Raw genomic sequence first — 27,059 nt, forward strand, 5'->3', positions numbered from 1 at the left:
AAGGAGAACGATTATTCAAAACGGGCACTCTGACCTCCCTGCCGGACAACCAATCGCACGCCGCCGTTAGGGGATCGACCGGAACGCCGCCCAATCAAGCGTTGAAAGCTTCCACTCAGCCAGTGGAGTGGGGGGAAAGGTGGGTTTGGGCCGATTAAGTTCCGCCCCCCGAGATAGGTGCGCAGCCTCCAGCCGGAGGGCGGAGCCAAGGAGTCGGTCAGTACGTGCTGGAGGAGGGGGTGTTGGAGTGGCTGTCAGGGGTTAATTCCCGGGAGTAGGTTCCTGGGCTGGAGGAGGGGGAGTTGAGGAGAAATAGGGGTTGGGAAGGATGGGAGCCGGGGCTAGGCGGGCTGCAGCACCCCAGGTTTACAGTCTGGGTCAGTTGCTATCCCCACTATAAAATAGTTCCAGCGCTCGTAGGCGGTGGGCATGGTGAAGTACAGAGAGGGGTGGGGCAGCTCTGAAGGGGTAGGAATGGGAGAGGAGTACAGAGGGATGGGGGAGCTGTGGGGTGGGACAGGAAGGGGGAGCTATAGTGGGAGGGTGGGAATGACAGCGCAGTACAGAGGGTTAGGAACAGGTGAGTCCAGGGGGCTCATAGGTGCATGCTGTTAATAGTCCCCGAAGTGATCTCTGTCTGTGTGTGGTCCCTAAAGCATCCTGGGGTCTAAAGGTATCAATGCTTGGTTCTGTTCAAATGCTTCCAAACAGCATTGCTTTCTGTAGCCAAGTGTTTTTATGGCAAGCTTATCTCAGGCCACAGTGAAGCATGGTAGTAGCTGCTTCCATGTTTGAAAATAATTATCCGAGACAATACCTAGAAATTATGTAGTACTTTGCAAAAATTAAAGGTCTATGAATGAAAAGAAGGGTAATCTTTATCCCACTTTACAGATGGGGAAGGATGGGACTGTGGGAGAAAGGAAGAATGATTTGCCCAACTCTCAAGAGAGCGAAGGTCTCCAAGCTTCTAGTTCAGTGAACTGTCCACTAGATCCTTCTGTGTACTCATTGTCAAGCCCAGTTCTCTGGTGTTAAAAAGGAACAATCCTTGGTAACTCTTAGAAATTGGGTACTCTAACAGTTTGTAAAGGGGGACATTGTTTCAAGTATTCACCTTTCTGCTTATTCATAATCATGCAGATGTTTTTCCCTTCCATTTGCAGTTATGTCTCTACCAATTACAGTAATTGTTTACATCAGAAAGCATGGGTTTGTAGCTACATTTTAATGTGTTTAAAAGATGCAGGGGGGAGACTGACCAGACAGTACTGAAGACCACTAAAAACTGCCCAATTGACTAGTTCAGGAACTCCTGCAGTCTGTAGAGCATGGTGTCTGTTAGCACAGCTTGAACTAGGGATATAATAGTATAGTCGATTAACTGATTGAAAGCTATAGGTTAATGCTGTAGACTGCATGCATTTCCCTCTTCTCCTCTCTCTGCCAGTAAATTTTTAGCAGCTTGGCCAGTAGCCCGGCTCAGTCCTGGCTTTCAACGGGTCCAGGACCTACCCCTGCTGCAGCTCTGCATTTAAAGTGTATTAGGAGCTGAGCGAGCAGGCAGCCCGGCTCAGTCCTGGCTCACGCTGGGTCTGGGACCTACTTCCATTTCAGCTCTGCATTTCAAGTCTATTAAGAGTCGGGTGGGCAGGCAGCCCAGCCCAGCCCAGCTCAGTTCTGGCTTGCGTTGAATGCAGGAGCTCAGACCCCACCCCCTAGACAGGGACTGCTGCCACCCTCTGTTGCTGCTTCTTTCTCAGAAGCAGCAGAACAAGGTGACAGGTAGCCAGTCTACAAGGGGAGCTGTTTTTTAAACTGGCTCCCCTCATGGACGACCTCTTACCTGGCACACTGTGCTGTTGCCTCTGATCCAGTAGCTGCCAACCCCCTTCCCTGAGGTCAATAGCATAGTCAACTAACTAATAAAATTTCATGAGGTTACTTGACTATTCAGTTAACCCAGGGGTGGGCAATAATTTTTGCCCATGGACCACTTCAAAAAATTTTGAAGTAGCCCCAGACCACCCTGGAAGGGGAGGGGTCTAAACGGAAAGAGCGGAGCTACCCCACCCCCAGACCATGATTGGTTTAGGGGTGGGGGAGCCCCTTTTCCCCTCCCAACTAGGCACCCATGCCCTGGAAGAGGTTTGGCACACTTCTCCGCCTCCAGGCCAATCAGAGCCTGGGGGCGGGGAAGTGCTCGAAGCCTCCTCCTGCCCTACGAGGAGCATGTGGCACTTTGAAGTGCTGCGGGCTCCTCACAGGGCCAGGACAGGGTGAAGAAAGCTTCACACAGCTCCTCCCCTGCCGTGTGAGCAGCGCATGGCGCTTCAAAGCCCACATGCTCCTGGTAGGACGGGAGTAGACTTGGCGCTCCCCTGCCCCCAGGCTCTAATTGGACTTGGAACAGGGGAGCAGCACGGCCTATACAGACCAGATCCAGCCCGCAGAGGCCCTTTTGCCCAACCTCTGAGTTAACTGATACTTAACATCCCTAGTTTGAACAAGGCTTATTATTTCCATTTGTAATCCATTTTCATTTCTCTACCTGTGTACTAGTTTTCTTTTACTCTTGGTTATTGTTTCTTGGAAAGTAGCAAGTAATAATCAGAATGATTGCTTTCTGTAAATAAATCAGAGGGATTAAAAACTCCTCTCCCACTGATAATTTAAACTAAGTGCCAATATAGGCACAAGAACACATGATTATAGCTTGCCAGCCACATGGTTAGTCTTGAAATTAGATGAATAGTTGTAACCATCAGAGGATCGGAGTGAAATTCTAGAACAGTCTTCCAAAGGAAGCAGTAGGTTCAACTAACTGACTTGAAGAATGTGCTTGATAAGTTTATGAAGGGGATGGTATGATGGGACTGCTAAGATGGCATGTGTCCCATTGAAGACTGCCAATGGCAAAAATCTGCAATTGATGGGAATGAAACACTGGATAGGGAGAACCCAAATAATTATTTTTCAGGTATCTGCCTAGGACAGTGTTTCTTAAACTGTGTTCCGTGGCACACCGGTGTGCTGTGAAGCAGTCGGAGGTGTGCCGTGGAGAACAGAGTTCAAAATGGCCACCCTTAAAGGTGACCATTTTTTTTTCCATTCAATACCTTCTCTCCCTCCTCCCCCCCCAACCAAAAGTTTTTGGTCAATAACTCCTCCCCCCCTTTTTTTTTGCTCAACAAAAAAATCCCTAATGTTCCTCATAAAAAAAGGTATTGTTTGGTGTTTCTCAATCTTAAAAAGTTTAAGGAACACTGGCCTAGTAGGCCTTATCCTCTTGCTCATGGTCCAGCACCTGCTTGCTGCACCACTTTCTCTCCTGTAGTTTGGGCCCCTCAGGCATGCCAGCATCCTTACCATGGCCAGTCCAGCAGCAGTGACCATGCTGCCAGTCCCAAGCCTGACCTTCCAGCTTCTGGGCAGAAGGGCCTGCAAATCCCTCTCCCCTTCTCCCCCCAGCCATGGGGGATTGGAGCAGGCGAGGCCCCGGCACCCTGTATCTCCATCCCACTGAGATGCAACATGCACTGCTGCTACTGTGTCCTGTTGCTGACGAGCCCCCAGAAGCAGTACAAAATGCAACACCTTGTCTCCCCACTCAACCCTCCCACACTGCTCTTCCTCAAGACCTTGCCCCTGCACTACCTCTTACCCCCAATCTTCACCCTCATGTTGCCTCTTCCCTACAAGACCCTGAATCCCATTTGCCCCCCCTTGTGCTCCTCCTCTCCTATTAGCCCTTGTGGGACAACTTGCCGCTGCAGAAGATGGCTTGCGGGTTGGGTTGCGGGTTGATACTGGTAAATGTGATTGGATGCTGATTCACATTTTTGTATCTGCACAGGATTCTAATTATAGGTATTGGTTGACCATCAGAAGAGGAAAAGGAAGGGAAGGTAGAAGGGAATCATACATATTTATAGTATTGCGTAGTTGGTGAGGTGTACTTGCAAGAGGAAGTATGGTACCAACCTTAATATGGAGCACTAGATTCATTGGCCAGCTCTTTAGGGGAATGTACTAGATAAAGTGCAGCCAGTGATTTGAATAGCAATTTCAGATCCTGTATTCCAGATGACCATTAGGTATGGCCCTAGAGTTTGTTTACTTCCCTCATCTGCAAAAAGGTTCACAAACTTTCTGAACCTGAGGGCTCTGTTTTCTAATTTTTGGGGGATAAGCAGTTACAGACCTTGTGCAAAATCAAATTGTATAGATGAGTATATAATGTACAGGTAAATTCTGGGGGCGGAAATCAGAAAAAAGGTTTTAAAAGAAGTCTGATTCACTAGCACTATACCAGAGTATGGGTTTGCACTAGTAGTGATTACAATGAAAGATTGGTGTTTAGGTATATGACTTTTGACAAATGATTAATTTATTCTTTGGTGAACATGTACTATAGGTGTTTTAAGCACTCATATTAAACAGAAATTTCAGGGGTCTCTTAATATTGTAACTGTTGAGAGTTGTGTTTATTGACTCAATTTTATAGATTTTGGTTTATACGTTTTAAAAGTTGGAAAGAGGCTATGAGTGAGAAAGTTGACTAACATGGACTTTAGGGATCCATTCTTGCAGTCCTAATACAGGAAAATCTCCATTTGCTTTTCATTTTGCTAAATAGTAAAACTAAAGTGTGGCATATTGTATCATGGAATTCAGTAGTTCTCTATTAGGACCTGCCCTCCATCCCTAGAGATTGACACCCTGCTTCTTAATTGCACTTTGATGCAGAACATGCTACTGTTGCTATGTGTCATTACTCAGGAGCCCCAGATTACAAATATCAATTGAACTTAGTCAGTCAATAAGTAATTATACGTATTTCAATTGTTTTTCCTTTTTTATAATTAGAAGAAGAAGAAGAGACATTCACAATGTGGAAGATGAAGTTTGGTTTAGGAATTCATCCTAATGCCCTGGCATATTCCATGACCACATTAGGTGCTGGAATGATGAACAGTATCTTTAATTTCTATTATGTTAAACTTTTCTTAAACCAATACAAGATTTCAGAAGTAGCATTTCATCAAGCACAGGTACAGTACATTGGAACATGGATTTGCATATTACTGTGCATGGTATTTGTACCATTACAATGAAAACTCTCCTTCATAGATGATTCAACTATTGACATATGGCAAATATAATTAAATATTTGATCCTAAATAAATTAAAGGTACAGTTGAAGTTTATTGTTAATACTTTAGATTTTTTTTTTAAATCCGTTGTTGGAAGTATGCTTTTTAGTCAGACAAGCTTCAAAATAAAGATTTTCTTTACCAATTTTATGTTCCTGTTCAGCAAAGATTTGTACACATGATTAACTTTACTAGCAGTCCCATGGGGCTGCTATTAGTGCTTAATGTTAAACATAGCCAACACCCTGAAAATCCTTACTTATATGAGCAACCTTACACATGTATATAGTCCCAGTGAATTAAAAGAACCTACTCGTGTTCTCAAACTTACTTGCATCCCTAAGGATTTGACTGATGAAGGTTCATGTGTGTAAGACTTTGCAGACCTGGGCCCTTACGGCTAGATTTTTAAAAATATTGAGGTGGCTATCAATGCAGGTAGATATTTAGTGGTATTTTCAAATGCACGTAAGTGCCAAACACTTGTGAAAATCCCACTAGGTACTGATCTGCATCTGTAAGTATCTAAGTAGAGGTAGAACCTCTCTAGTTCAGCACTTTGTGGTCCCTCAACATCAGCAATCCAACATTATTTTAGTTAGCCAGATGTCTGCTTATTGTGGGTATGGCCAAGTTTCCTATGGTCCCATAAAGTTTGTTTACAGCTACCAGTCCTGCATCTTAATGTTCTGTGCTGTTATTTAGCTCTAAATTATGCCTAAATGTATTCTAAGAGCCTATTAACCAGTGGAAGTGTTGGTAATGCTGCTAGACAATATTGACCTCCTGTGGTTTGGCAAATTCTCTAGTTCAACACTGATCAGGTCCTAAGGGTGCTGGACTACAGAAGTTAAATTTATACCTCTAAAAATCTGGCTCTAGTCAATTTCTATTTGGCAAATTTTCCTGTTTTGTTTTCTAACTAGAATTGTGCATTAAACAAATATGACATGATGTACTTCATTGTTTACACATCACTACAAGTTGGACCTCCCTTGTCCGGCACCCTCGGGACCTGACCTTTGCCAAATGAGGGAATTTGCCAGATATGGGAAGTCCCCTACAACTGGTCCCCCAGGACACTCCACTTCCCTGCAGTTGACTCTGCTCCGGCTCCACAGCCACTTGGCTGCAGCCTGCAGGGCTTGGACTTGGGCTTCTGCCTGCTGGAGCTCCCCGGGACTGAGTTCCCCAGCCACATCTCCCTGCTTCTTGCCCACTTGGGGCTCCCCAGAGATGGGGTTCACACTCCCAGGTGCCAGGGATTTCTGATCCAGCAACATCCGTGGTCCTACCAGACCACGGACGTTGCTGGACCAGAGAATCCTGGATTTTGGAGGTTTAACCTATATTTCCAAATCTCTACTAACTGAAGATAGTTTAATTTAATGACTCTACATAAAATAGTGTGAGTGTGTGTGTGTGTGAGTGTGTGTGTGAGTGTGAGTGTGTGAGAGAGAGAGAGAGAGAGAGAGAGAGAGAGAGAGAGAGAGATATTTCCCATCATGCAGGGAAGCACTTTTGTTGTTATGTATGTCTTGGGGAATCCTAAAGAAAAAATATCACTAATGAGGAATTCTGTGTTTTTCTTCTCAGGTAGTTTTTATGATTTGGAATGCCATTAATGACCCTCTCTTTGGGTATATTCAAGACAACTCCAAAGTCCCATGCTGCTCAAGACGTCAGTTTTCAATTTTATATGGAGCACCATTGTACGCTTTAGCTTTTCTACTTCCCTGGTTTCCTTGGAAACATTATCAGGAAGGTGATTGGCTTAATGGTCTTCACCTTATTGTTGCTTTATGTGCTTTTGATGGCTTGCTTACATTTGTGTTGCTAGCACAATGTGCGCTTTTTGCAGAAATTTCGACAAGACATGAAATTAGGCTTCAGCTTATTAAATATAACCAAGTGGCAACATTAGTTGGATCAACCAGCATTCTTTTTTGTGGTCTAATATCAGATAATATGGAAAATTTTGCCTATTTTCAAACCTTTACTGTTTTGGTTGCAGGACTAGCAACTGCTTGTATGTGTTACACTGGCTTATATAGCACTAGTCAGTATGAACAGAGAGAAACGCCTGTGGAAAACACTAGCTTAGAAACTAATGATAAAGCTCTCTCCTGGTCTTCTGTAATTTCATTGACCAAACAGATAATGACGCAGAAAAATTTTATACTTTTTGTGACCATGAACTTCTTCCAAGTCTTCCACCTCGCCTTCTGCAACAATTTCATGATGATCTTTGCGGATAATCTCATCCCTAGAGATGTCCTTTCCTCTTTTATAAGAAGCATCATATATGGGGCTGGCTTTATTTGTCCTCAGGTATGCAACAATGTTTTTAATCTTTCATTTAAAAGGAAAATGCAGTTTACTTTATGCTAGTTCTTAATTGTTTACACAGCTTGGAGCAAATGCTTTATCTGGAAGAAACCTTTTATCAGTTTTAGGAATAAATCTGTGAACCCACATTATAAAAATAACTTAATATTCTAGTCCGTGTAGTCTAGCCAAAGAGGGAGCATAGGATTGCAGAAGGAGGGGGAGAGAAGGCAGATGAAATAACAGTGAACAAGCAGGGAAAGTAAATGTTTTTTGTTTCGATATTTAGGATGTAGGGCTTAACAACTTAGAGTAAGAGAAGGAAATGGGCTTAGTACCAGGAAAAAAATTCCTAAAAGTGATATCTATTGAACTTGGTGTTAGTTTTTTCATTTAATGTGTCTCTGTGGTGAGAGAATCCCCGTTGCTTTTGGATATTTAAAACTAGGTGGATTGAAGGTTGGAAAATTAAATGTTAGGTATAACCCTCCTACATCCCTTTCAAAACTGAACACTATTTGCATCATTATGGAAATTGATGAAGGGGTCTAGATGGCTTAACAAAACAAGGTCCTTCAACAAACCTACATTTGAGGGAATGACATCTTCTAACTAACTTTTTCATTCATTCATTAACTGCAAGTAGAAGGTGAGCAAAATCCCATTCCAAGAGAACTAAATATGATTTGCTCTGGAAAGGAAAGAGGACCAAAAGGGTTAGATATGAAGGGAAAGATTAGGACAGCAATGGGAGAGAAGTGAGAGGAAAAAAATATGAAAAAGGTACCACACAGAGAAGACAAATGTGACTGTTTTTAAATAAAATCCTTTTACTCATGCCCTCCTAAAAATTTGTATAAGGCTGGTCTTTAAAAACTTTCCATAAACTTATTTAAAAAATTTATGGTTTGATTTTTCTCAGTGATCATCAGCAGCAGACAATATATGGGTATTTAGCGTACCTGGCACTTCGGAAAATCAGGCAATACATTTTTAATATGAACAACTTATTGTGTTCTTTTTATATAAATTAATGCAAAATAAAAGGAGACACGGGCAAGTACTAGTTTAACCACAGCTAGGAATCTGATATAGTTTAAGCTTTTGTTGACATACAGCAATGAAATACAACTAATATATTTTCTTTGCTGCAGAACTTGTAAATATTTACCATTAAAACTCCCTGTCTGTACTCCTACTAAAGATTTTACAGATCTGTTTTGTAAGGATACGACTACTTAGCGTGGCTATTTTATCCTGAAGTAGCTACTCCACATCTTAACAAACTGCCCATTATTTTGAAATATTTTTTGAAAGAACAAGTGCACTATTTCGGCATCCCTGTAACCGTTGTTCCACAAGGGTTAAGGGAGATCTCAAAATAGTGCTTCTTTTTTTTAAAATTTGGCACCGTGTAGACATAGAAATAGAATCAAAATAAGATATGCAATTTGCATAGCACAAATTGCATATCTTATTTCAAGTTTAGGGTGCTGTGTAGAAGCACCCTAACTGAAGAAAACATCTAGGTAATAAACTTCTATAGGAATATATCTGACAGAACTACAGAAATTAGGACAGCCTCAATAGCTTTATAATCAATACAATCATGGCTGATAAAATCAACCTGACAATCTTTAATGAAAAATATTTAAGAAGGCACATTTCTCTCTGCTTCCCAAAGATTCATTCTTCTTTGAGTGATTGTTCATGTGCATTCCAATGAGGTGTGTACGTGCAGTGTGCACACGCTGTCGGAAGTTTTTCCCTCAGCAGTATCCTTACGGCCAGCAGGTGAGCCCCCTGGAGTGGCACCGGTATACCGGCCCATATATGCCCCTGCTGGCCCCCTCACCCACTCAGTTCCTTCTTACCACCGTGATGGTCCTTGGAACAACCCTCAGCTCTTTACAGCGATCGTTGTCTTCAGCATTGTTCTTCTCATTCTTTCAATTAGTCTCCAGCTAAGTAGCTGCAAATGAAGTTCAAGACACTTTTGTTATTTTTTGTTTAGTGACTCCCCACTGTGGTGTGCCGTGCGCCCACAGAAGGGCATGCCCAGTCCACAAGGCTTTAAGTCCTGCAAAAAGTGTCATGGGCCTATGCCCTGTGGCGATCCCCCATTCATCGTGTTTAAAGTGTCTGGGGGAGGCTCACCTCACAGAAGCCTGCGAGATCTGTAAGGCCTTTAAACTCCATACTAAGCATGAGAGGGAATTGTGTCTCAAAATCCTGCTAATGGAGGCTGCTCTCAGGCCGGCACTGGCATCGGACTGGCACCAGCTTCTCAAAGCGCACTGGCGTCAGTGCAGGACAGTTCTGTGCACCGCACCTCTCCAGCAGCGCAGAGGTCCCGGCACTGGTCCCGGTCTCTGGCACCTCAGAAAAAGAGGAAACCTAACGGGACCAGTTCCTGTCTAGACATGCGCCCTCCAGCAGGGCATGCGGTGCCGATGAGCCCGGGCCTTCCAGGTCAGGCAGACCTTCCTCCCAGCACAGGGAGATCAACCCCATAGAGGACTTCCCTGAGCCCTCCACGCCAGAGGCCTTAGAGGCAGCGAGGGTCCTCATTGACTCCTCTCCCTCTCCTCCTCCCACCCTGACACCCTCCAGGCGGCATGGGAAGAATCAGCACTCGGCCCCCTTTCAGAACATCTGAAGGTCTGGTGCAGGAGGTTGGAGGCCACCGCCCCCCTACCGGTCCTGGCGGCACCGCACGCAGCACCTGCCACTGAGACGCCCTTACTCTTACTGCTACTCCAGAACATGGCACCAGACTCAGTGCGGCACCACCGTTCGGCACTGCTACCGGTCTAGGGGGCCTCGGCACCTACATCTGTGCGGGATGCCCACACTGCCATGCCACCACCTCGGCACCGTGGCAAGCTGGAATTCATGGCCAGACATGCAGTAGCATCAGCTCCACCTTGGTCTGCCTCAGAGTATTCATCTGACTCCAAGGTGGAGTCCACCTGGTCCTCTAGGGGTTCCCAGTCCCATTCGCAGCACCACTCCTGCTCTCAGCACTGCCGCCCTCCTCACCTACACCAACAACTGTAAGAAGGAACTGAGTGGGTGAGGGGGCCAGAAGGGGTATATATGGGCCGGTGTACCGTCGTCACTCCAGGGGGCTCCCCTGCTGGCCCTAAGGGTACTGCTGACGGAAAATCTTCTGATGGCACGTACATGCTGTGCGTACACACCTAATTTGAATGGACATGAGCAACACATCTCAAAGAACAACAGTTACAACGTAAGTAACTGTTCTTTATCTAGAGGTCACTGAATTGTATAAAGTTTGCTGTGACCTTTTTTCCCTTGGGTTTTGTTCCTTCAAATTCAAGATACAACAAGAGAATTCCCTGACAGCAGTGTCCTAAGTTCACTTACTGTAAAGCACCCAGCCTACATTAAAGAAAGCAGCTTTGTGGATTATGCTTGTCTTGTCTGTACAAAGCTAGATCACGGCTTCTATTAAAGGATGGCAGTTGGTATATAGGATAGAATGCATATACTGAACCTACCCTGATGTTGCAACCAACAGACTTAAAAATTGAAGCCTAAAGCATCAACTGCGCCAATATTTTTCTTGGAATTAGATGACATTTATTGAAAAACTCCAAGGAAGTTTCCAACAAACCAGAGCTTGAAGTCTTCAGGGCATGCTGATTTTTCTTAATTATGATTAGATGAGGTCTAGTTCATTAAAATAACATGCATTATACATCTGTTACTATTTTCACAAAGTGTCAGATAATAGGTTAATATTTTGTAACATCTAGTTCCAGTCAAATTTGCACTTCAAATTACAGCCACTTGTGTCAATTCCTTGCTTAACCTGCTCATAACTCTGTATGGTTCTCAGTTTTTTAATCAGAAAGCTTGAATTACCTCATAATGTTTGCTGCTATCTTTTTTTAATTATCCTATTTGTGTGGAGCATTCAAAAATGTTTGCCTTTTTTTCCTTGTGCTCAGTCTTCAGCCCATTCTGTTGCTAATGACCAGGGTTGATGCCTCATGTTAAAGTAATTAAATATGGGAAGAAAATTGCAAGGGGAGTTCCTTTTGTTAAATGCTTATTGCGTTTGAAATCATTAATCTTGGTGGCTAATATTGAAGAAAGCATTGTTATCTTGTAATTCATGGGAAGTGCTCAAATATGGCAGTTATCAGAACTATATACCTAGGTAAATTGTGTCAATATATTAGAAAAATAAACAAAATGTACATGCAAAATCTCATCCCATTTGAAAATGGAAAGTGAGGGAGGGAAGAGAAAAGAAGAGTTTAATTTTTGTTCACAACTATTATTTTTGCTGAGGGCCTAACCCTAAACTAGACTGTCATATCTTTTTACAAAAGCAGCATTCTAAGTTTTATTAAAATGCAAGTACCATATCATCAGAAAAACAACTCTATAAAATATCATGGACTTGCGTATTTATTCCCTCACAGTACAGAAGAGAGACTGAAAAATTTGTCATGTGTAAGATAACTACATATAGTTGCCTCACCATAGATACTGGGTTTCTTCTACTCATTTACTATGGGGAATATCTTAAATACTGAATTTAGCTTGGTAGAAAACTTTCTTAGTTATGTATGTCAACTGGAAAGTTTGAGTACCACCAATATATTCTACATTCCTTTTTTATTCAGTTTGTATATGTTTAAACAGTTAACTGATGAGAACTGGGCTCATTGGTTAATCTGCACGGTTACACACAAACCTCCTCCCCACTAGAGTCAGCAGCGCAGGAGGAAGGGGATGGGAGCAGGCAGAAACCTTCACAGGGAGCCAGCTTTTAAGCCTCTAGCAGCAGTGCGGGGGCGGGAGAGAGGCAGTAACACATTTACAAAAGACAAACAACCAAAATCAAAAACACTTTTTAACAATCCCTAGTTTGTAAATCAAACAATTCATTTTCTGTGTACCAACACAATAAACTCAACCTGGTATTTGAAAGTTGAGAGAGATTTTTTTTCTATCTCTTATGACACTTGTAATAAAGATTTTGCTTCTAGAATTTGACAATTTTTCTAATATATGAAATAATTTAATCCAGATGAGTCTGGTTTGCTTTTTAATAGTGATAGACTTTCTTAAGGTGGTATTGTTGCTTGATTTTTCACCCCTGAATCTCAGTTTCTTAATTCAGGTGATAGGGAACTCCTCAAACTTTTAAAGGGTTTTGGCATATAACAATAGCATCTATCTTTGCTGGTACTATTCAGGTTACATAGAGGACTCCACATATGAAAGTCAGTTTTGATCTAAATTGTTTTTGTAGGCTTCATGGTGAAATATTTTCAGACGTAACACTTTAAAATAAAAACAATTAATTCAGACTTTTGTGACCTAATGCATGTGTGGGATTCTAATTAATCAGAAAACACTGAAGTATAATTTTCAATGCTGAATTTATGGATTTGATTCTCTTTAGATTCACATAGCCTTCTTGCTCAACACTTTCAGACTAAAACTTGCTTTAGATTTAAAAGCTAGCACAGTCTGTGACTAAAACATCAGTGTTTTGTAGAAAAATGACACTTTTACTAAATACATTTTTCCAGGTTGTAAATTGGGTAAATTAATGGTTTTCATTAGTGTATGTAGTCAACAGTGAATTACTGGATGTGACACACCCAGCAAACTGAAATGTAATTGTTCCTAGTAGTTTGTATAGATTGTTGCATATTGAAATCTGGAAACTTGAAATGGAACTACAAGTGCTATGCATTTCCAATAGCTTTTTCTATAATAGAAGCAAAACTAGTAATCTGTTACAATGGGATTTCTCAGTGAAACTGTGTTATCAATTACAAAAGTCACACTGAGTAACAGTGGTAGTAGACATTTACCATGAAAGTCCATTGATATCAGAACCATATGATGTTAATGAAAAATTATAGATTTAAAGGGAAACCACCCATTTCATTCAGTCTAGCAAAGTTTAATTGGTAAAAAACTACTTTCACTATGAAGACACTGCAAAATAAATTGCATAAAGGATATCGGGCATTATAGTCTAGGGCAGGGATGGACAATTATTTTTGCAGGTGGAACACTTAATGAATTTTGGTATGTGGACATGGGCAGGCTCCACCCCCCTGGAAGAGGCAGGGCCTGCGTGAAAGGGTCAGGGCTAGGGACTGGCTTCCTCTCAGAGTTGTCTGGGGCTGGAGGCTTTGAATTAAAAACACAGCAAAGGGCTCGCAGCCCCAACGCTGCTGCTAATGTGTTGCCTGGCAGCTGCTTGGGGTTGCTATGGCTATTTAAAGGGCTTGCGGCTCTGGCTCCTGCCAGGGTAACACCGTGACTGGGAGCCAGGAGCCATTTAAATGGGATCCTTCTGCCTGAGCCACCACATAGAAATTCGGTGGCATGGGCAGGAAGATATAAATAGAAAGCAGCTTGATGCAATCTATGGGCCAGATCAAAGTATTAGGCAGGCCAGATCTGGCCCCCAGGCGGCATCTTGCTCATCCCTGCTCTAGGGTATGAGCTGATTTCTATCTGAAATGGGAAGCAACATTTATCCTAATGTAGAATAGTGCACAGACTGATTCTAGGTGAAGGGAGAGCTTTCATCTCTGAAATGTTTATTTTAAAACACTGCCAGAGAGAGGACCAGTAGGATAGTCCTATCATCTGTTCTATTTATGCAATTCCTATGCTCTTAATTTATGAGTGCATTTGAAAATGCTTTTGATTGATTTCCCCTTTCAGAAAATATGCATGTTTGCTAATCAGTAGAAGTACCATACAGCTGTAAAACATTTACAGCCTCCAAGACTATTTTATTTATTTTTTAAGAAATCCTCAAGTACTATATTGTTTTTTCAGTGCCTGGTGCTTCTCAGTCATAATCTGTTGAAGAAGTTTGGTTATTACAGGATCATCTTGTTTTCCTTTTACTTAGAAGGAATAGCTGCATTTGTTATGCTTGTTCTAGGAAAAGAACACTACTACCTGCTAGCTATTTATCTTACAACAAACATGTAAGTAAATATATATCTTCAAGGATACTATTTTTTTTTAAATTAACAGTTTTCTATGTCTTGTGATAAAAGTCTGCTAAGTCACTTTTCTTTGTTTTTATGCCTTTTTTTTTTTTGTCATACCCCTTTTGGTAGCTTGAAGAATTTCCTACTACAAGTGTTGTTCTCTGCAATTAAAAAGGCAATTCTTGTTTAACAGTTTAAACTTTTAGGTATTGCTTTTAATTTTCTTTTAAAAATTAACAGTGTAATAAATACAGTAATTAGAGTTTGCAGGATTGACTCCATCCAGGTCACTTTTTTAACATTGGTCAAACACAGATTTAATTAATACAGATTTTCCATTTACCCCCATGCAGTAGTTTCCCACCCCACCACTTCAAGTAGTGTCCTAATCAGTGTTTGTACTGTGGATGTATCTGAACCCCTATGCCCCAGATGGGCAATTTTAGGTAGCAGTGTCCATATGGCCCACACATGCACTCTCCCTGTCTCATGCTTTGATGGGAGGATATCTAGCATTGTTGGTCAAATTGCTCTCAGTTTCTTCTCAATTGCCCTTGGCCTGAGACTGAATATAAGCAAAGTGCTAGAGACAGCTCAGTTCTAAACTTTATTTTACAGAATAGCTAATAGAGTTTCCAATATTCCTATTTTTCCTTTTTTGTTTTAATATTGAAAAAAATAAAAGATTTTAGATTTCCCCCGGTCCACAAAAATGCTGGCAATTCAGTGATTGTTGACTAAATAACATGAAGTTTCTTTTATTTGGTACTGCTGTTGCATGAAGCCTCAAGGTATTTCACAGAACAGGTAGATCAGTGAAATGTAGAAAACCCTCAAAAGGATCTGCTTTATTAAACATTTTTTTTAAAATAACTTTCTAAACTTGAATATAGAATGGCATTAATGTCATGGTCTTCCCTTCCTACCTTTCCTATCCTCTTTGCATATACTTATTTTCCCCCTTTCTTTCCAGGATTTCAGTCATTTGTAACTAAGAACTATGTGGCAATTGAGTTACGTTATCCAGTAATATATTTTCCTAATTTCAAGTATTCAGGTTTCCTTAGGAAAAAAAACCTCTCAAGATACTCAAGATATGCAAAGGCTATTTAATTATTAGCTGCCAGCCCAAAAAATCTTTTGTAATTTGAACCTAACTTTACCAAAACTTAGCAATATGTGCAAATCTATCATCCTGTTTATTGTTTCATTTGGTTCTATTGGTCATGTGTTAAATGTGGTTTTTTTTTTACGTTTATCATTCCAATCCTGTCACTTGTTTTAAGCTTATTTCCTGTCTTTCCTTTCCAGTCCTCTGCATGTCCTTTCTCAGATTTCTAGAGGAAAATTTCAGTTCTTCTGAGATGTTCCTTTTCTACATTCAAGTCAGTTTAAGTTGGTATTAATAACTTCAACAAGTGTCTTTCATCTTTCACTTCAATGCCAAGCTACTATTTTGAAATTCCAGAAAGAGTTGAGAAAGTTTTAGGTTTGTATATAGGTTTCTAATTCTTGGTTAAAATAACAGTGCTAATATTTCTTTGGCGAATGGATCATTAAACAGACCTAATAGCCATTTTTAATGTGAAGCAGTAATACTGTGTTAATGTACATGATGAGAGTGAAAGTGTGTATGAGAGAGAGAGAGAAAATTAAGCCACACACCTGCTAAACCATCCATTACAATTTTCTTATTGAGAAAAGTATGTTTAAAACATATCAACATTTTTGAAATATTTTGTCTTTCTACAGGGTAATTGTTCAAGCGTCATTCAGTTTGTTTAATCTGCCCTTGGCAGATATTGTTGATGCAGATTTTATAAAACACAAACGGAGGTATGTTGCTCTTCCTGCTGATCACAAAATGTACTACAGTGTATAGCTATTGTCATCAAATTCTCTATACCAGATTTGATTAAACTTCCTGGCTCTCCAATCAGAGGCTCAGGGCTCCATACATGGAGCTGACTGACTGGGCAGGGCTGATTAATCACCTGTGAAGCTGTGCTGCTGTGCAGCTTAGTGGGAACACTACCTCCAACTCCTATATGATAATCTTCAGAAGTTCGAGAGCCAGGGCATAATCTACTGGGAGCTGGAGGTTGGAGTCTGAGTCCACTCCTGAAGCCCCACGCCCTGGGAGAAGTCCTTAGATCCCCATCCTTGCTGGGCAGAAGCCCCAAGACACCTCCCTTCTACCCCATTGGGCAGAAGCCCCTATCGTACCACCTCTCTGTAAGGCAAAGGTCCCAAGTTTCTTCTTCTTCCACCCCTCTACATCTGGTAGATGAAGACTGAGGGTGCGTGGTGCAGCTCCACAAGCCACACTTCACTGGTAAAAGAGCTGCATATGGCTCACAAGCCACAGTTTGGCAACTCCTGCTGTATACTAAAGTTAAGTTTTCATTCACAAAACACTCTGAACATATTGATCAAAAAGGATTCTTAATTTTATTTTAAAAGTTTTGTTTTTTAAAGTTGCAGCTGTTTTTAAGAAGTTTCAATTTTATATTTACGTTTAATATGAGAAATGAATAGGAATTCATTATTACTGTACATTACTGTAAATCTTTTGAAATTGTATCTGTTATTAAATAACTTTTTCCTAGATTATGTCCAAATACTTCCATGTCTAATATTACTTACAGGCATAAGGGGGCCTTTCTAATATAGAGACGATATTGAATGTTTGAACTATACTACTTAATAAGCAAATTCAAAGTTTTGTAGCTGCTGATATATTTTAAAATAAAAATTGATAAAACTTGCTGTGATATCCTCCACTGTGATTCGTGTACCTTTTGGATTTATACCAAAGTGCAACTAACTTGCTGTTATATACCAGTGGGGTTTCTAGCTTCAGTGCAATTTGAAGGGAAGAAGAGAAATCAGGCTCCCTTTAAGGCCACAACCCTGCAGAGACTAAAGCACTTAAATTACTTTACACCTCTGAATAGTTCCATTAGCTTTCAGTGTTTAACATTGAACCTGAGTGTAAGTCCTTGCAGGATTGGGGTCACTGTCTGTGTAGACCAAATCTCATAAATGGAATATTGAAATTTCTTTAATAAATGGAAGATGCAATGGCTTGACTTACAATTTAAAAATATTCTCGATACAACATTTCCACCCAAGTCTACATACAAGACTTTCTTGAAATTATTCTGAGTAACAGTCAAATTGCTTTGTTTGAAGTAGGGATGAAAAAGTTTAATATTAGTGGTAAGTATGCAGTTATGTATCCTAATGGCTAATATTTGAGACTGATTCTTAAATAATGAACATAAGTACTGTAAGAGTTGTATGTTTATATACTATGTAATGTAGATGAATACTTGTTCTGAATATTTCAGATCACCACTTTCCTCAATGGTTTTTGGTACCAATGCTTTATTTACTAAGCCTGCCCAGTCTTTGGCACCTATGCTTGTGGTTACAATACTAAATCAATTTGGATATGAGAACCTGAATAATAAATTGTCTCCGCCTGATCCAAGGTGAGTTCAAAAGTGAAGTTTTAAATCACAACAATTATTACAAATTAATATGCAGTTAGCTTGCATCATGGGTGTTGCAACTTTGCTTCAACAGATTTTCAGTGGATCATTATCTGTAGAGCCCAGCAATTCCACAGATATCCACAGCTCATTTTTGCAGATATAGATGTGGATGCAGATACAAATTTTGTATCTGTGCAGGGTTCTACTCTACATAGACATAAAAATGCTGACCAGGTAGATATTTATTCTTAAAGAGAGGACATGGGGAAATCTTGCTGCATGTGTGGAAAAATTCATTTCAATTGATGATTGTTTTTAATTTTGCATAACAGAATAACTGTCAAACCTGGAAGGTTCTAATTTTGACTATAATTGTTACCAAAATCATAGAAGTGTATTTGTTTAATAAATATAATGACTAAACATATTTTTGAGAGAAATAATACAATTATAAGAGGGTGAGCAGTTTGGCTCAACTAGGTAAATTACAGTAAAACGCCAGATGTTCGGCATCTAGTGGTCCAGCACTCCCAATAGTCTGGCACCAACTGGAACCCGGAAGTGCTCTGGCCAGCCGGACAATTGGAGCTGCTCTGCCCCTGGCTTCCCCAAGTCCGATGCTGGTCAATTTAATCAGCGGCGGACTTGGGGAAGCCCGGGGCAGAGCACCTGGAGTGCTGCTGGACTGGTCCCGCAGCGCCGCTCAGGTGAGGGGCAGCGCTGCAGGACCAACCCAGCAGCACCCCAGCTGCTCTGCCCCCGGCTTCCCCAAGTCCACCACTCCTGAAACTGACCAGCAGTGGCCTTGGAGAAGCCGGGGGCAGAGCAGCTGAAGTGCTGCCCATGCTGTGCAGTTCCCCGCTGACCCTCCCCCGCCTCCCAGACCCCTCATAGCCCCCCTTCCAGTACTCCAGCATATCCAATAATCCGGCACCCCCTGGGTCCCAAAGGTGCTGGATTATTGGAAGTTTACTGTACTTTGGTTGGTATACAAATTCATTCTTATCTTAATAGCCTTATCATAGTTACTTCCTAAAATTTTACTTTAAGGAATAGTCTTTAAAATACATAGAAGACAAATCATTTATAAAATCTCCTTGGAGAAGGGCCATAAGGAGAATAGAGTGGAGATGTCTTAGAACCCTCCTCCTGACCTTAATAGACTGTAGAAGGAAGGCATAGAGGTAGGCTTGGAAGGGGGACAAGCTGGAATCCTTCAGAAAAGCAGCTTCAACAAAGTGAAAATTACTAAAAGAGGAGGGGAGATTTTTAACAAAAACGTTGTAAGAACAGGAAGCTTACTTTTGATACAATAAATGGAGCCAGTGAAAGGATTTGAATAATGAACTGATAGCATCAAATAAGTGGATGATTTTGGAGTGAAGGATTGGATAGGTTGTGCTGAGTGTAGTATATAACAAAGAGGATGAATATATTTGTCATCTTGGTTCAAGAAAAATCATATCTTAATTACTATGGCAAGAAAACTGAATTATAATCTCTTTCAACCTCTCGGAAGAATGATCAGTAGGGATGGAGTTCAAGTCACTGGAGTAGTTCTAAGAACTTCATATTCCAGAAACTTACTGGCCTTCTGAATAAATGTCTAAAATTTCCAATGCTCTTTTTAAAAAAAGTATTTGCTGACATGTAAATTATTAGTTTTGAATAGAAAACCCCAGGTTGAAAAAACACTGACTTAGATTATTCCTATGGCATGAAATGAATGAAAGAAATTATTACCAAACCGACCCATTCTACAGTGCCTTTACCCTCTCTTGCTCTGTCTCATGTTAAAATACACACATCTTCCTATAAATCCTCCTAAGCCAATTCCTCAGGGAAGTAAACAAAAGTTGTGAACAAAAACAAACAAATTGTGGAACTAAAAGTCTCTGCTCATTCACACTGATATTTCATGTTGTCTTGTATCACCTCATTTCCCTGTACTGGTGTTCATATATTGCCTAATAAGGCCCCAGTCCTGTATGTATTTAAGCTTTTGTATAGTTTTAATTATGTGAATAGTCCCATTGACTCTAATTGGACTATTCACATCAGTAAAGTTATGCTTATGCTTAAGTTTACACAGGATTAGAGCCATAGAATGTAAACACTTTTGCATGAAGAGCATCTCTCTCTTTTTTTTTTTTTTTTTTTTTTTAAACATGGCTTTACAGGGCATCTCTGCTATAAGTCGCCCTGGTATACGTCTATTCTGCACTAATGTTGTAATGTTGTAGGAACTGAAGCATTATACATCCTCCCATTCCCTGCTCTTGAGTCGTGCAAAAAAAAAATTGTGCAAATGGAAATCAGCCACACGAAAATATTCCCCGCTTTAAGTTGTTTCGCTATGAGTCCAAGTTTTTTTGAATGTATCTTGGACTTATACTGTACACTGGTGCTGTAACAGTAATAGTAATTACACCCACTACATTAAATCAACACACTAGTAAGATTGCAGAATAAAGTCATTCAGAAGTTTAGAAATGCCAAAATTAAGGTTTTCTGTGCCAAAAATATTTATTTTGACTCAGGCGGACTGCTAGTATATAAAATTTCAGCTTTAACAGTCAGTTTGATAAAGTGATAAGCAACCAAAAATAGGGCATTATAATCAGAAGTGTCAAGCAATCTTAATAATCTATAATAGAAAATACCTCAGTTTAATACTTGTTCACAGTTCAGAATCAGAATGTATACAATGCAGCAGAATAGGAACATTTTTTCTCACAGAATAATCATAAATTAAATCCTGTTTTAAAAATGCTGACAGACACACAATCAAGCTAATAAACGTACTACTTTCTGAAATACTTCATCTATAACTGAAAGGTTAGCATAAAATATTAGTCACTTTCACTATTTCCACTGCAAACATAGTCAAATTTGTTTACTTGTGCGAATCCTTCAAACAGCAATACAGAAACAAAAATTTTAAAAAGAAAATGTGAATTTAAAACCATAAACTGTTAGGTGTAATACTGAAATGATTTTTTCACTTTTTTTTTTTTTTTTGGTTACTAAAGAACTCTATTTCAAATCTGTCTCTTTAGAAAGAAATCCCACATGCAACTTTGTTTATATAATTTGTGTCTGAAGGCATAACCCCAGGAAATTTAACTTTTAAGATGAGTTTTAAAAGTAGTATTTACCATATTTATACAGTAAGCATCTTGACTTAGTCCTAAGGAGGTTACCACATAGGAAATCGGTAGGAGGGTCTGACCTTTCAAACCTTTTTTCACACAAAAGATCTTGTGGAACTCACTGAATGACATGCATGAACAAAGATTGCTCACATCAGCAAGGTTTTGTATAATTGGACCCAAATTATTATATATTGAGCACTGTTACAGTATACAGTAGAGATGTAATAGTATAGTCGATTAACCGATAAGTAAAAGCTTATAGGTTAATGCTGTAGATAACACGCATTTCCTCTCCCCCCCAACCCCCCAATCCCTTGCCAGTAAATTTTTTAGCAGATTGGCCAGCAGCCCAGCTCAGTCCCAGATTTTACTGGGTCCTGAACCTACCCCCGCTGCAGCTCTGCATATAAAGTGTATTAGGAGCCAGGTGAGCAAGCAGCCTGGCTCAGTTCCAACTCGTGCCAGGTCTGGGAGCTCAGACCCCTACCCTTTCTCCCCCGGGCAGGGGCTGCCTGCGGACTATAGAATAGTCTACTAACCAATAAGAATTCATGAGGTTAATAGACTATTCAGTTAATCAATATTTAACATCCCTAGCATACAGTCCCTCTCCCAAAGTGCTTCCAATTGAATACACATAGGGAACATTCTAAGCACACACTATACTGGAAGATCAGTGAGTCTTTTTATGTGGTAGCAGTCTATTGATTAATGTATTATTCCCATTGACAAACTTGGTGGATGTGTGTTTTAGGGAGGGATTTGAATTGTAAGTATAGTCATTTGGTATGTGAGAATAGGAGGGGAGTTGCAAGAAGGATTGCCATGGAAGAGGCATGGAAATGAATGGGAAGATAAAGTACATATGGGCTATTTAAGGGAGGTGGCTTGGGAGGAGCATAGCAGTTTGAGAAAATGAAAGCTGAAATGTAGGCAGTGGACTTGTTGAACAGAGTCTTGAAAATTCAAGAGAGAAATTTAATTTTTTTGTAAAAGCTGATCATGAGAAACTAGCACAGAGTTTGAGGATGGCCACTTGGTGCTAGTAGTTGGAGAAGAAGATACATTGGACAGTAATGTTTTATCTGCTATCAAACAGTGTTTAGTATTAATGTATCTAATTAAAATCAATTTAAGAACTAGTCTTTCAGGGTATGCCTACACAGCAAAGTTATTTCAAAATAACAGCCGTTATTTTGAAATAACTTTACTAGCAGCTACATGGGTCAACCGCTATTTTGAAATTAAATGGAAATAGCGAAGCACTTATTTTTAACTTGGTAAACCTCGTTCCACGAGGAATAGCGCCTATTTCGAAATTGCTATTTCGAAATAAGCGCTGTGTAGATGAGGAATAGGGGCTATTTCGAAATAGGGGGCCTCCAGCCCTTCCCAGGATGCTCTGCTGGCCACTCTGGCCCCAACTAGGAAAACTCCTTTCCTTCCCCCCCTCCCTGGAGCCCTTAAAGGGATAGAGTCTTGCCACAGTGCCTGTGCCAGTGCCAGGCCTGCAAGCCCAGAGCCAGTACCCAGTGGCTCCAACGTAAGCCAGCAAGCCATTGCCAGCCAGCCCTCCTCTGCTCCTCAGGACCAGTCTGCCAGCTCCTAGGAGCCGACCAGCGGCCAGAAAAGGTGGACCCCTTCCTGGTCCAGTGCAGAGATCAGGGACCTCATTGAGGTTTGGGGGAGGGATGCCGCCAACGTCCATGATCTCCTCACTAGATGGAGGAACATGGCTGTCTACAGCCGGATGGCTGCTAGCCTGGCTACCCAAGGCCACATCCGAACACGGGAGCAGGTTCAGATGAAAATCAAGGAGCTGCGGCAGGCAAATGCCAGGGCCACAGGGGGCAGCTCCCAAACAGGGGCAGACCTAGACACCTGCCCCTATTTTGATGCCCTGTATCGCATCCTGGGGGGCAGGACAGTCTGTGCCCCCCAAGTGGTCATCGACCCTGGGGAAGAGGGCCCTGATCAGGGCACGGAGGAAGAGCCCGGAGGGAGCGTGCCACGCAGCCAGGACCCCCGAGCTGTACCAGCGAGCATGTCGCCGGTGTCATCTGAGGCCGGGGAGGCAACAACATGTGAGTGCCATCATTGTCCCCCTATGTGGGGGTGGGAGGGGAGGGAGACCAGAGACTGCATGCATGGACCTTGCTGACCACGGATCATGCAGCAACCTATGCATTTGCTGTGCCACCCCTAAGCACATGGCCCCAGCTGGCTGCTACACAGGTGCCTTGACCTGTTACCCACATGTGTGTATGTATGAAGGCACATGACGTGCTCCTGACCCCGGGGTGGGACACAGCAGGACGCCCTTGCTCTGCAAGCCCCCTCTACACAGAGGCAGGGGACGTCTCCCCCCTTCCCGCCCCCACACACTACATACAGCACAGGGGCATAGGTGCTCTCCCAGGCCAGCTCCCACTCCCGGGGATAGCAGGACATCCTGAACATGGCCTCTGTACTAGCACATTGGCTCTGATGGTGTGGAGAACTGTCATCCTCACCTTGCAGGGGGGGGGGCTGGGCTTCACCCACTGTGTCCCCAGGGATAACTGGCCACTTCTCTTGTTTGTCCACAGCCACACCAGCTGAGAGTGCAGAGTGCACCACCGCACCCAGGACATCCTCCGGCACCTGGGGACTCTGCAGGCTGACCCGTGCTCAAGAGGACTACCAGCGGCAGCACCAGGGGATACTGGGAGGCCTGCACCGCACCCTCAACCACTGGGTGCATGAAGACCTGCAGCTCCAGCAGGAGATCTGGCAGGAGCTGCTTGCCCAGGGCCATGCCATCTGCAACCACTTGCAGACCCTGGTGCAGAGATTGCTGCCTCCTGCCACTCCAGCCCCTGCTGCCTCCCCAGCTACCACTCTTCCTCCAACTCCTGCTCCCCCTCCTATTTCTTCCTCCACACCCTACCCAGCCCTGGGGACTCACAGTGCTGGGAGACAAGTGGGCCAGCAAGACCCTGAGCCTTGTGCTTCCCCCTTCCAGCTCCCTCCTCCCAGGTTTACCCCTCCCCTCTCCCACCTTCTCACCTCCCTTTTCCCGTCTTCTTTCCCCAATTTCACCTGAGTTTAATTCCCCCACCCCAGTTGTGTTCAAGAAAACAAACTCTCCTTATTGAACAAGTGTCTTTATTGTACATCAAGAAGGAGGGCTAGGGAGGGGTAAGTGGAAAGACGTGAGGGTGGAATGAGGCACAAGCCGCCAGTGGGGCACACCAGGGAGACTGTTACTACCTGCAGAACGTGCTGCAAGGCTTGCAGCAACACATCCATGAGATGCATGCAGAATGTGCTGCAAGGCTTGCAGAAACACATCCATGAGATGCATGAGAGTGCCCAAGGGCAGCTCTGGCTCCATGCTGTAGAGTGCTGTGGTGTCCTGAGTGAGGGCAAGCAGAGCATGCAGAGAAAAAAATGTTTTGCTGCCCCTCAGCGAGGTAGGCAAGCAAGTGGGGAAACCTGAGAACTGGCTGTCCAGGGGGGTCCCTTTAAGCACAAGCCTCAGATACCTTGTGTGGCTGCTGCCTGAGGCTAACTCCTGACCTGATGCCCTGCCAGAACCAGTTCCGGCCAGCCTTAAATGCGATTCAGCATCCAATCAGTGCGGACGCGCTATTTCAAAATGTGTGTAGATGCTTTATTTCTAAATAAGAGATTTCGAAATAACTATTTCAAAATTAGATATTTCAAAATAACGCTGTAGTGTAGACATACCCTCAGACAGGAGACAAATGGCTTTTACACAGAGCACTGGAGGAATTTTTCCCTGTTTGTTTATTAATTCTTTATTGTTAAGTACACTTCACTTGTCTTAAGTACTAATCATTGTCCTCTCTAAAGAAAAATGCTATTCTGTATATTGCACATGGCTTCCAGGGGATTTGATTTAATTAGGCATCAGTAAAGCCTTTAGCGAGGGGAACCAATTTACATTTTTTTTATATAGTACTAGTGAAAAATGTGATATTTTACAGGTTTGGAGGATCACTTGTATTTTTCTTTATCTTAAATTTTTCCTGTAACACTAGATCCCTTTTTTCTTGCTCTATAAATATAGATCGTTTTAAACTTCTCTGTTTTGGAAATCCACTGCAAGTACAGCCCATCATATGGTGAAAACACTGGCAGTAGTTTGTTGCCCTTTTAATTATTAATTCCTTTTATTTAGAAAAAAAAATACCAGATGAAATGCCACTGATTATAAAGATTGCTTATTCAGAACCAAACAAGCTGAATATCTATACGTTAAGTTTTTGTTTAAAATACAGAAAAAAACATGAGGATTTTTGTATTTTACTCACAAGAATGGTGATTTTCAAGTTTTTCCTCTAAAGGAAATATACTGTTTACTTCCTTTTAAAATGAACTATCCTAAATAGTTAGAATTATTTTTAATCTATTAAGAATTGACTATATGGGGCCAAAACTGCATCTTGGGGAAAACTGACATTTTTACCTTTTACCTTTGTCTCCAGTTTGTTTTTAGGTCTTCATGATGCTATGTTCTATTTGATCTGTCTGGTTCCGCTTTGCATCGCAGTTATACAGATTCTTACCTGGACTCCCTTCTCCATCCAGAACAGTCATATGACACCTGTACACTGAATCTTTTAACAATTGGTATGTACAGGAAAGATCTAGTTTTTGTGTTGAATTGTACAAAGTAGAATTAATATATTTTAAATGTGAAAATGAGGATTGTATTTAATGGACTACTAGACCAAATGCAATCTGAGCCATTATATTAAGGAAGTAATCTGATGACTATAAACATATCATAAAGGTCTTCCAGCCTTAGCACACAGCCTATTTGTAGCCCTTTCTAGTTCAATGAGCATACATAAGGCATTTGTGGGAATTTTGGCAAACTCCAGGAGTCTCTACTGAGCATACTGAAGAAGTGTCTTTACACACTCCATCACTAATAGGATAAAGGCATATCTGTTATGTACAGATATTACTGAATTTTAAGGGGAGGCAGCATGGTGTAATGAAGTGGCACTAGACTATAGACCTAGTTCCCAGCTCTACCACTGACATGCTATGTGACTGTGAAGGAAATCACAACAATGCTCTGTGCCTCGGTTTCCCGATTTGTAAAATGGAAACACAAATACTTGCCCATCTTTGCAAAGCAACTTGAGAGCTACAGATTAAAAGCACAGTATATGAGCTAAATATTGTTTAGTGAATGCATGAGTACTTGAGGAATCTGAGGACTTCATTTAAAGTTCAAGAAATCAGAGATAATGAAGTCTTAAGTTTTAGTTACATTATGGTTACATTTTTTGAGTCATGCCATAGAAAAAGTTCTGTTCATTTGTATTGTACATGCTAATATCATCATGTTTCCAAAATTATATATATATATATATATATATATATATATATATATATATATATATATATAATATATATGAGAATCCTAATGCAAAAAATGTCTGTGGGACTTTCATGGGTCTGGATTCTTAAATTGTCTTTATAATGCATATGGTTATATACATTGATTTTTCTGTCTATTGATCATAGTCTATTTTTAAACCAAAATGTATAACTTGCCTTCCAATTGAGAAGGATTAGGATTCTTACTGTTTTGTGGGCATAGTTTTTGAGGAGAGAACATAAAGAAATCTAAATGACTTGTAGTCTGTGATTCACTGTATAGAACTAAGTATTTTTCTTGGTTACTCCTTCCAGTTTGGTAATAAAGAAGTTTATATTACAAATATTCTTTACCTATATTCTCTCTCTGATAATATTTTGTCTCTCTCTCATGTGTCGTCTTTTCTTTTTGGAGATGCTATTCCTTTCTGCTAAAGGACAATTCCCACTTTAACTCCTAAATGCCTTAAATAATTATCTTTCATTAATTTGTCCTTACGTAATGTAGAC

At 41.3% G+C, this 27,059-nt stretch overlaps 1 protein-coding gene across 4 annotated transcripts; it reads left to right on the plus strand.

Moving 5' to 3' along the window:
* The first annotated feature begins 2 nt into the window (after window positions 1-2).
* Window positions 3-26,548, plus strand: LOC102446480 (transmembrane protein 180). 4 transcript variants are annotated; one of them, XM_075899472.1, is made up of 8 exons: window positions 3-139; window positions 4,870-5,054; window positions 6,753-7,487; window positions 14,334-14,488; window positions 16,247-16,330; window positions 17,848-17,991; window positions 23,073-23,233; window positions 23,738-25,636. In XM_075899472.1, the coding sequence occupies exons 2-8, from the start codon at window positions 4,893-4,895 to the stop codon at window positions 24,232-24,234; spliced, it is 1,938 nt and encodes a 645-aa protein (XP_075755587.1). In that variant the 5' UTR covers window positions 3-139; window positions 4,870-4,892; the 3' UTR covers window positions 24,235-25,636. The 4 variants fall into 4 exon arrangements, with proteins under 4 accessions (XP_075755587.1, XP_075755586.1, XP_075755589.1 ...); XM_075899471.1 differs by having other exon boundaries at window positions 129-216; XM_075899473.1 differs by lacking the exon at window positions 3-139 and adding an exon at window positions 691-1,054.
* The last annotated feature ends 511 nt before the right edge of the window (window positions 26,549-27,059 follow it).

This window comes from Pelodiscus sinensis, chromosome 16, assembly GCF_049634645.1.
Source record: "Pelodiscus sinensis isolate JC-2024 chromosome 16, ASM4963464v1, whole genome shotgun sequence".
Classification (NCBI taxonomy): domain Eukaryota; kingdom Metazoa; phylum Chordata; order Testudines; family Trionychidae; genus Pelodiscus; species Pelodiscus sinensis.

What these genes read in the sequence shown, in the direction of transcription:
- LOC102446480 (XM_075899472.1), top strand. Translation starts at nt 4,893, where the DNA reads ATGTGGAAGATGAAGTTTGGTTTAGGAATTCATCCTAATGCCCTGGCA. An exon ending in TTTATAAAACACAAACGGAG is followed by an intron (nt 16,331 to 17,847) that starts GTATGTTGCTCT and finishes TGAATATTTCAG; the next exon opens with ATCACCACTTTCCTCAATGG. An exon ending in TTGTCTCCGCCTGATCCAAG is followed by an intron (nt 17,992 to 23,072) that starts GTGAGTTCAAAA and finishes CCTGGGGGGCAG; the next exon opens with GACAGTCTGTGCCCCCCAAG.